General features: G+C 44.8%; 1 protein-coding gene across 1 annotated transcript in view; it reads left to right on the top strand.

Annotated features, from left to right (window-relative positions):
• The first annotated feature begins 1,371 nt into the window (after positions 1-1,371).
• The window catches only part of ST8SIA1 (ST8 alpha-N-acetyl-neuraminide alpha-2,8-sialyltransferase 1), a 141,499-nt gene continuing 131,866 nt past the window's right edge, over positions 1,372-11,004 (top strand). Inside the window, exon 1 of the mRNA XM_008693120.2 lies at positions 1,372-1,795. Within this exon, the coding sequence (XP_008691342.1) occupies positions 1,560-1,795 (236 nt within the window). The 5' untranslated portion in view covers positions 1,372-1,559. The remainder of the gene's footprint in view (positions 1,796-11,004) is intronic.

Raw genomic sequence — 11,004 nt, 5'->3', positions numbered from 1 at the left:
ACCCGGTTAGTAGGCTGCTGGGTTTCTTTGTCCCTGCACACTTCTGCTTGATGAGATGCATAAGCAAATGGAATAGGCAACCGCTAGGAGGTACCCGAGCTATGCGTCGACCGCCGGGGCGAGCAGAAATGGCTAACTGTGGGTCCCTCAGCTCCGCGGGTACAGGCTGGTGGCGCTTTTCCAAGGTCGGGGTTGCGATTAGCTTGTGGGTGGAGCGAGGAAGAGGTCTAAGAACAAACGGCCCTTTAATCTAAAAGGCAAAGGAGGTGAACGCGCCTCCAAGGCGTTATCTTGTCCCGAGGTCTGCGAGCTTGGGCACCAGCTGGCTGCACATCTGGATGCAGCAGCGCCTTTCCCTGCAGGGCGGAGTCGAAGCGGAGGATCCCGGTGTTCACGCACCTCCTGGTGCGCGCGCGTGCGGTTCCGTGAGCATCGGAGTGTGTGTATCTGAGTGTGTGTGTGTGTGTGTGTGTGTGTGCGCGCGCGCGCACGAGTGTCCGCCAGAGCCGCGGCTCCGGGATCGGGTAATGGGGGTGGGGGCCCAGGAAGGAATAAATCTCCGCCGGCCTCCTCGCGCCTCACTGCGTGTTAATAACCAACCAGTTATAGAGGGAGGAAGGTGACGGCGGCAGGGTGACAGCCCCGGCACGCCGGCTGCGTGTCGAAGGGTTAGGTTATCAGCCAGTCTCTGCCACACTCAAATATATACATACATTGGGGGTGGGAGGTTATTTTTTATTGTTTGCCTCTATCTCCAGAGAACAAGGGAGGGAGGGAGAGGCGCGCGCTCCAGGCGAGCGTCGCGGATCTGAACGGGTCGAAGGAGGCAAATTTGCGGGTGGGGGAGGGCGGGGGAGACCTTGATTTCCACCAATCCCCGGGCGTTTGTCTGCGAAGTCCGGGGCGCAGCGGAAGGCTGCGGCGCGCCGCTGAATTAACTGATGAGAGCGAGTTCTTTTCTTCTCCGGGAGGGGTGGGGAGCGAGGGTCCTGCCAGGCAAGGCGGAGGAACCCGGGGCAGGATAGCGGTCCCGGGCCGCGGTGGAAATTTCCAAGGACTTGGCGCGGCGCGGAGAGCGCGTCTGGGGGGTGCCTGGCGGTGCAGCAGCGCGGGAGGCGGGGAGAGGCGGCGAAGGGCGCAGGAGCATCTCTCAGAAGGGGACGCCGCGGACCAGTTGTCTGGGAGGGAGCCGAGCCTCTCCCCGGACCCGCACCGAGGGCGACAGTGATGCTGCAGAACCGGCGGGAGCGAGTCGCCGCGGCCGCTCTCTGCGCTCTTGGAGACCCCAGCGCCCGCCTTCTGCAGGGGAAGCGACCATGACCAGAGCTCGTGACTCGCCCACCGGCCACTTCCCCTAGGAAGAAACCCTTGAAAAAGTTGCATTTAAAAAAATCCTTGTGCTGACCTTTGGGGCCGTGGGGGCCGAAGAAACGTACGAGCGAGTGCAAACAAGAAAGCGAAAGGTGTGTGTGCATGGGGGGCCGGTGGTGGGGGGACCCTCCACTGCCACTTCGCCTAACGCTGTGCTGAGGCCGCCCCCCCGGGACTCCGGGGCTGCGATGAGCCCCTGCAGGCGGGCCCGGAGACACACGTCCAGAGGGGCCATGGCAGTACTGGCGTGGAAGTTCCCGCGGACCCGGCTACCGGTGGGAGCCAGTGCCCTTTGCGTCGTGGTCCTCTGTTGGCTCTACATCTTCCCGGTCTACCGGCTGCCCAACGAGAAGGAGATCGTACAAGGGGTGCTGCAACAGGGCACGGCGTGGAGAAGGAACCAGACGGCGGCGAGAGTCTTCAGGTACTCCTCCCCTCAGGGCTCCTCCCAGCTCGTGTCCTTTACTCCCTGTGCGCCCGAAGACAGGGTCACTGGCTAGGACCGCCTTGCAGAGGCATCTCTTTCATCCAGTCCTTCTGATCCTACTCCCTTTCTTTGCCATTTCTAAACCCGAAGACTTTAGTCAGGGGTCCTTCCCCACACCTGACACCAAGAGCTGTGCAGACACCTGCTTTGCCCACTAAAGCCTGTAAGCATTTCTTCCCCAGCCAGAGTTAACAGTCAATGATTCGTCGATAGCTGGTGGGAAGGAGTGTCCAGGCTAACTTTGTCCTTTGCACTTAATGAGAATTTATCTCTTGGGCTCTGCAGATGTTTGAAGCTATAGACAACTAGAAGAAAGTAAGAGGCATCTTCCTGAGGTTAGGTGAGTGGTTGGTAACCTAAATCACTAATGAGGGAGTAATGGGCAAATCTTGGGCAGGAAAACATGGACACCTAGCCAGGATGCTGCTGCTTTGTGCAGTGTGGCCATGACAAAAGACAGAGCACTTAGTGATCCCCTACTAAGAGCCGCATACTGTGTGATTTTTTATTGAAGACTCAACAACTTTCCAATAACAGATTAATCCCATCTTACCAACCACAAACTTGAGTCTTCAGAAGGGTTACTTCCCCAAGGTCATGACATGTCCCTTTGAAGTGTGGGAGCTGAAATTTTCATCACATAAAGCTCTACAGCTCCCAGCTCTTTTTTTTTTTTTTTTTTTTTTTTTTTTTTTTTTTTTGCTTAGACTGTGGATGCTTTCTGGAGTATGAGAGATGGGCTTTAGGTAGAGACTTGCCATCAGAAAACAACAAAAAACTCAAGCCAGGTTGGAAATTGGAATGCTGAGGATCGCTCAGAGGTTGTAGTTTCCCTTCCTTTCTGGGAATTTCAGCTAAGTGTCTAAAAATAAGTTCTTGGCAGCAGGGGTTGTGTAGTTAGATTGGAGGGAAGGCAGTGCTGCTTCCCCTTCCTCTCCACTTTCCTGGGTATGTTGAGGGGGACACACAGGGGCTTCCACCACGACCAGGTGCCCTTTTCCCCTTTAGTCCCTGGGGCTGAAGAGGCTGCAGTCGGCTCTTCCTGAGATTGTAGTGGTCGAGGTGGGGAAGTCTTTCCTGTTCTGCCTAGGATCTTTCCAAGTAGTAGATACGGGCAGCTGAGAACCAACTTAAACATTTTCACTACTGTTGGTTAAAATGTTCAGAAACATCTATAAATTTCAAAAAACTTTTTAAACATACAGTTTCCTTCTCCTCCTCAGGCCTGCTCCTGGATAGAAGGTCAAAGATAATAGCCAATTCTTTCAGGGGAAGGCAGATGAATTCTTTGAACTGCGAGGGAAGACTTTCCTTCTCTCTCTCTTTCTTTAGAATTCAGCTATCATAAAGTTTAAAATAATCCTACACCCCTTAAAAGTATATAAGGGCTTATTTTCTCTCGCCTTCACAGTATTGATTGTTGGGACTCAAAATCACCCAAAAGGCATAGCATCCAGCAATTCTTTTCTCTAAAGACAGAAAACACTTTTATCCCAAGTAATATAAGGAAATGAGTTAGGAACTTCCCATTAGTTTGCAATGAAAGAGTCCTTTTTTTTGTATAGGAAGAGGAATAAGGAAGCTCTTTTAGAGCATAAATTTCTTTTGCAGGACGTGATAAAGTGGAAAATGCTTGATATTCTGAGAAACAGGCTGACCATTTCTGAGACACATTTGTCTCTTGCTGTCTGTAGCCTGGAGTAATCTTCAGTGTGTTTGGCTGTCATTTGGTCTAGTCTTTATGTGCAGAGAATTACTAATTAAAATCCACACACTATAAAAAACTGCCTAAACTCTTAGCCCTCAAAGTTAGTGCCTGTAAAAGTGTAAGATGCACCATTGCTTGTTGAGGAGTTTGGGCTTTGGAGTAGAAGTCTAGACTAGTAGAATTTCTAGGCTGTGTGTGCCATGACGAGATAGGTAAGCAGCAGAATATCTTTGGCAGTCCACTCTTTCTCTTTGAGTCTTAGTTTCCATATATATATATATATATATATATATATATAAAATTTATTTATTTATTTTTAATTTAAATTCAGTTAATTAACATATAATGTATTCTTTGTTTCAGGGGTACAGGTCTGTGATTCATCAGTTTTATATAATAGCCGGTGCTCATTACAACACGTACCCTCCCCAATGTCCATCACCCAGTTGCTCCATTCCCCCACTCTCCTCCCCTCCAGCAACCCTCAGTTTGTTTCCTAAGATTAAGAGTCTCTTAAGGTTTGTCTCCCTCTCTGGTTTCCTCTTGTTTCATTTTTTTTCTCTCTCATAGGGATAATAATATTTACCTTGCAGGATTGGTATAGGTTTAAATAAAAAAAAAGTGATCCCAAGTGTTTTCACATTTACCCAGTCAATGGTGTTATAATTGTCATGAATTATAATTTTCTGTATATGTTACAACTTAAATAAGGACTTTTGGCCAGCCCATAAGAATTTGGAACATTTTGCTTGCCAAATTTGCAGAGAAACATTACTGGTCAATATACTACCCCCGCTCCCCTGCTTCTTTACACTGAGCCTAATAAATAGGGACGAGGAGTTTTAAAAGATAAAGGTATCATTGTTTGTTAAGTCAAAACATTTTTTGTGCTCTGCATGTGTAATAAAATCTGTTGTTTTAAACATGTGAATTGGTAGTATGTGGGTAGTAGTGTATGTTTTTAAAATATTAGGTCAGCCAGAGGCCTTTGTTATGTTAAGAAGGCACAACTTTTGCAAACAGGTGGCTGTGTTTTCCAGTCTAAAATATCTTCTGCACAAATAGAAATATAGGTACACAAAAGTACAATATGCACTTATGTGTGGAGATACATACTTTTATTCATAAACTGTGGAATGATGTCATGTATATGTATAAACTTATACACATGTTCATATATACACACATACAAATAATTGCCGTCAGTTAATTGGCCAATATTTAATGAATGACTGTTATATACCAGATATGAGTTAGGCCCTGGGAGATAGCAGTGAACAGGATGGACAGATTGCTTTCTATGAGACAGCTTACCTCCTACTGGGGATTGACTTACAAAAACAAACGAGTAAAGCACTAGGATGATTTAAAGTACTGTTAAATGCTATGAGGACAAAGGAAAGTGTTTCGTTATGTGTATAAGCGTTAGAATTCCAGATTACATTTTGCCCTCTGTTCTTTTCTTTCCTTTTGTGATTTTCTTCTTCTCTTGGCTCAGACCTTAAGTATGACTTCTCAGAGGGGAACCTTGACAATTCGCATAGGAGAAGGCAGCAAGAAAGTCACAGCGCTGAAGAGTATTGTACTAGATAGGAGGTTTTTGTAACATCCACATGGCAACAGAAAGATAAAGGAATCAATTGACCGTATCATAGAAATATTGGAGAGTTTCTGTGCAACTCTTGTTGCTTCTGAACAAGTAGTCAAGTAGTGTGGGGAAATGCTGAACCAAAGCGGCATTTGTCTCTTCCATCAGGGCCTTACCCACTTCATTTGCTTCTCTGAAAGAAACTTCAGCTCGCAAGTTACGCTCAAGACTTTATCCTTGGCATCAGACATAGTAACAATGACAGTAATAACACTAACAAAACCGACAAATTATTAGGAACTTACAATGTGCATGACACTGTGTTAAGTGCTTTACATGTACCGTCTCATTTAATTCTCCTAACAACCTTGTATAAGTGGATACATTATCATCCCCATTTGTAAAGAGGAACATGCCCAGGTCCCTGCCATCAGGGGATTTGCTGTAATCCCAGGGACAGGCATATGTGTGTATAATTAACTAACCAGCTGGACATTAGGGCCATCAAAGAGAAGCAGCATAGCAGAGAGAAAAACTTACGGACTCGGGAGCTGTCAGAACATGGTTGGAATCCCAGCTGTATCCCTTTCTGGTTGTATGATCATTGATAAGTTCAACCCTCAGAGCTTCACTCTGTCTATTTGTAAAATGGAGTGTGTAATAATTTCTTACAAGTTTATAGTGTAGATTACATGGTGGCATATAGAAAGCACCTAGAACGATGCTTGCCATGTACTTCTGTTCAATGCATGGTTATTTTATTTTATTTTATTTTATTTTATTTTATTTTTAAAGATTTTATTTATTTATTCGACAGAGATAGAGACAGCCAGCGAGAGAGGGAACACAAGCAGGGGGAGTGGGAGAGGAAGAAGCAGGCTCATAGCGGAAGAGCCCGATGTGGGGCTCGATCCTGTAACGCTGGGATCACGCCCTGAGCCGAAGGCAGACGCTTAACCGCTGTGCCACCCAGGCGCCCCCAATGCATGGTCATTTTAACAAGAGAAACACGAACAAAGTGCCGGGGAAGTTCACAGAACATGGCTTTTAATTCTGCTGGAAGGAGGGAAATCAGAGAGGAGGTGGTGTTCGCACAGCCTTGAAGGATGGTAAAATCGGATGGTAGTAAGAGGTGAGGGCAGAGGGATATTCTAGGCAGGGAGAACAGCAAAGGCCAAAGCAGGGAGGTGTGGAAATTCTTCATGTGCTTCCTGTATGGAAAGGTATTCATTTTCCCACCGAGAAGGTAGTAGGAAGGTAGACTGGGAGGTAGATGGAGGCCAGGTCACCATCTCTGAATGGGCTTGAGGTGTGGATTGTGAAAAATGAACAAACATCAAGTAAGTATCCGAGGGTACCGGCCGTGTGTCAGCTGTCAGCAGAGTTGGCACATCACTGTTGCTGGTGGATTGGGGGATAGAGGATGACACACCAAAATGCTTTGAAAATTCTGTATATTCACTGGGTGCGAACCATTACTCTGCCTCCTTCCTTTCCCAAGTTCTGAATGAAATACTACTCAAAGCATTTCTAGCTTTATGTGACTTCGTTTCTGTCCATATTTTTGAATCTGTGGATCCCAGAAGCTTTAGATATTTCCATAGCTCCCCTGGTGGCTGCAGAGGGTCCCGAGGGTGGAGGGGGAAGAAGGCAGGTGCAGCCCTCTGTATATATGGGATATAAGGCTTAATGTTTGTTAAGGTGGAGATGGTATGGAATTCACTTTAGAAGTAGTTTAGGGAAAAGATAGTTTAATACATTTTGATGCTTACGAAAATAAGCTTCAATTATGTTGTGGATTTACAAATGTGAAAAAACTTCATTAGCAATAACCATGATAGGAAGAATAAATCATTAACAGATTGGACAGATAAAATATACAGGCCTGGTTCTCAGTGCTTATGTTTCTTATCATTTGTTCTCATAGCTGCTTTACAAAGTAGATATTTGTATGTTCTTTGTTTTATGGATGAGGAAATGGAGATTCAGAGAGATCCATTACCGAAATGATGGGTCACATTTCCAACCCAGAGCTGTTTGACTCTAAGCCTTATGCTTGTTTCCTGATAATGTTAGATAAACGAGGCACTGCTGCCTATATCCCTTATGATCTGGCCATGAATACTTCTCCAACATCATCCTTGGGCAGCATTCCTCTTTTGGTATAGTAATACTCGTGAGGGTTCTGATTGCTGAAACTCGCTAGGCTGTGTGGGTTTTGCTTGTGTCATTCCCTCTGCCTGGATTTCCTTCCTTCAAGGCCACAACTCCTTGCCCTTCACCTGGCCAATTCTTACTCATCTCTTGACAGTGTATTTACTGGTTAAGAGCAAGGGTCCCAAAGTTAGTTGTGCTAAAATTCTGACTCTGCCATTTACTGTGTTCTTGAGCAAGTCAGCCTTCACTGTCTGTTTTCTCATCTGTAAAATGTGGCTGTTTCTTTCTTTCTTTCTTTCTTTCTTTCTTTCTTTCTTTCTTTTTTTAATGTGGCGTCTTGTAGGATTGTTGTGAACATTAGAATAGATAATGTATTGAAAAATGCTTCTGGCATATAAATAATGCTTAATCCATGTTATCTCTCTTCAAGGTAGCCTCCCTTACTCCTTTCTTCCTTCCCAGGCTGTGTTAGAAGCTTCTCCTCTCTCTCTCTTTTTTTATTGCCTTGTGCATATTATTGCATTTCTTTAATTATCGAAAAACATTTACTACTATGTGTCTACCACTATTACCATAGAAAACACTAGAACTATAGCAGTTAACTTATGATTTGCTGTCTTGAAGTTTATGGGCTCATGAGGGGAGACATAATGAATAGATAAATATATAACTATCTGGTAGTGACAGGTGCATTTTTCATGATGCTGTATTAAATGGATCAGTTTATTTGTCTGCCTTTTCTGCTGGCTCATTCGTATTTGCATTCCCAGAGCCGAGCACAATTCCTGGCACAGTAATTTTTGTTGAGTTGTTGTGGGAATGAATGTTTCAGCAAGGTGTGGGACCAGATAGCTAATCAGTCAGTCAACAAATACTTAATGAGGTCTGATGTTCTGCTTGGCCATGTGGGCATCAAAGGAGGAGATGACATCCTCTCTATTTTGAAAGAGTTCTTACTCTAGAGCAGAGTTTTTCGTCTCAGCACTACTAACATTTTGGTCTGGAAAATTCTTTGTTGTGGAGGGCATTTAGCGACATCCATGGCCTCTGTCCACTAAATGAAACAAATATACATGTCTCCGGATTTAGCAAAATGTCTCCTGGGGGGCAAAATTGCCCCTGGTGGGGAACCACTACTTTAGAGAAACAAAACCAACCCAATTGACAGGATTTTTAAAAATCCCAGAAAATATGCAATGAAGAGCTAAATCTGGAAACTACAAGCCATAAATGCTTTGACTACTGGAAGAGAAGTAGATGAATTGTACTTTGGTAGATGGCCAGGTCTCGGTTAAAGAAAGGTAGTGAGAGGGGGTGCATTTTGGGAAATTTACTTTAAGCAACTGTCTCTATTGAAAGCTTGTGTGAGAGCTGGCTAGGGTTCTCACCAGTGCCCCACTTAGACCCTGGCAAGAGGAGCCAGGGGGGCGTCACTGTTCCTCCTTTGGTCTCAGCTCTTTGCAAAGGGACAAGGCATCACTGGGGCCTTCGTAGACCCTGGAATTCCCTGCCCAAATGACCCAGGCCCGCTTCCACAGCCTGCCTGCCTGTGTGGGGCAGTTTCCCCCATCCCCCATTCTAGGGTGGCTCCTCCCATTGATGTGTGCACTCCTCAGCCAAGTGATGGCCAAGGAACAGCTCTTTGTGGGAGGCGGAGGCTGTGGAAAGAACTTGGATATGAGACTGGGGGTTCACATGGGCACATGGGTGTGCTCTCGCTGTGTCGCCCTGTACAGTATCAAACTTCCTGGAGTTTGAGAAGCCTACATTTGAACCTGGCATCCCAGTTTGTGTGCAGGTTTATTTGTTCAGAGAAAAGGATAGAAGGTTAGAACATATTTGTTTTATCTGTTTGTTGATTTGATTGTAACTTTTAAATATTTAGATACATTTGTGCTTTTGTCCTCTGCCTTGCAAATTGAGGTGGTTTTTTGCAGCTTGGAAGTCTATTAGTCTTCATTTTGGAGAGAAGTATATAAGGAGCTGGTTAGATCAATTGAATAATTTTATATGTTAGTGTAGAGTATGGCCAGTTTGTTGACAAAATTGTATTAGGAAGCCAGAGCTGGTGAATGAAGAACACACAGAGTATAACCCCCTGAATGAGAAGTTACAAGCCACTCATGCAGAGGTGGGATGGTGGTGGTGGTGGGTTGGGTTGGGGGAGCAGGGAGTTTCCCCAGCATCTGAGCTCCCGCTTTGGAGAAGGGAAACCCATATGGGGTCATTTTGATTGAGGATGCAGTTTTCAATAAGCACCCAGAAAGGAAGTAGAGTCACAAGATTTATCAGATCCTAGAATTGAGGGGGTGAAATGAGCTGGAGGAAGGGCAGTCCTCTGTTCCCAGTCATGAATGAGAGGAGATCCAGAGCAGGGTAGCAAGCACCTATTACCTGTAAGGTGGTTGGAGCACAGGTCACTAACATTTTTCGGGCTTGACTGTAAGTGATTATTTCAAAAGGTTCCCCAAGAAAAGAAAAGCAGGAACTTATGGCGGGAATCCTAAACTTAAGTTCTTATCTAAATGTCCAGACTGTGGCTGTGAGCAGGGTTATCACACTGTAAAATGTTTAGGCAGCAACTCAGAAAAACAAAAGTTTTTTCTTAAAAGTTGTTTTTCTCATCACAGTTATAAATCATCTAGGAAGTGATGCTGACTATGTGTAATTAATGCAATTTCTTTGATGGAGTTGATAGATTTCTAATAAAATTCAGTACTTTTTAGCTTTTCATTCTACTTTGGCTCTCTTGGGAATGTGTGACCTTGGGCAAGCTGCTTAACCTCTCTGTTCCTTTGTTTTGTTATCCGAAAAATGGTATATAATATGCTACCCTACTTCATAAGTTTGTGATGATAATTGAGATAATTTTTGTAGAATCCATAGCCATCCCCACCTGGCTGGTGAGATGACAGGATGCTTGTTCCCACCTAGAAAGAATCTAGGCTTTGAGGCCGCAGAGAATCAGGTTTTGATCCTGATTCTGTCATTAACTTTGTGACCTTGAAAAATTTACCTTGGTCTCTCTGAGCCTTAGCTGTGGGTGGCAGTACTTACCTTAAGAGGATTTGGTGTTGAGTTATTGCTAATTATTAAGCCGTAATGATGAGAAAAGCCGCTTCCTGGGGCACATCTGATGCCTATTACTTGTACTTTCAGTAATGGAATATCTAATGCAGTGTGACCTTATGACACACTCTTCCTCCATAGTGTTAGTACTAAGGATGCTGTAAAATGGCCAGTAGAATTTTAAGGAAGAGAACAGAGCCCAGCCATAAATCACCTGTTCATTCATCCACATTAAAAATGCCTGTTGTACACCAGGTAGGGGCTGGGATACGGCAATGAAAGTTAAGACGTGGTTCCTGATTTTATAAAATTTACAGTCTGTTCTGGTGTCATTAGTTAAGTTAGTAAGAAATTGAGTAATGCCGTGTTCCAAGGGCTACGGTTGGTCTGTTTCAGATAATTATGCTGAGTTTCGAAGTGATTGATTTTCTCCCTCTCTGTTGGACTGTCTTCTCACTATGGCATTGCATGAGAGGGAAGCAGCCAAGACCAGAGGAGCTGTGTCATTCCTTTAATTAGGTGCCAGGAGGAAGCTGAAGTGAATTCAGAGTTACATATTCTCTATTATTCAGGGCTTAAGTAACAGAGTACACTACCAGAGATTTCCAAGGGAGTGTAATGAGA

The sequence above is a fragment of the Ursus maritimus genome, unplaced genomic scaffold (genome assembly GCF_017311325.1).
Source record: "Ursus maritimus isolate PB19 unplaced genomic scaffold, ASM1731132v1 scaffold_26, whole genome shotgun sequence".
Taxonomy (NCBI): Eukaryota; Metazoa; Chordata; class Mammalia; order Carnivora; family Ursidae; genus Ursus; species Ursus maritimus.
The sequence above is the reverse complement of the archived record's forward strand: the minus strand, read 5'-3'. Positions and strand labels throughout refer to the sequence as shown.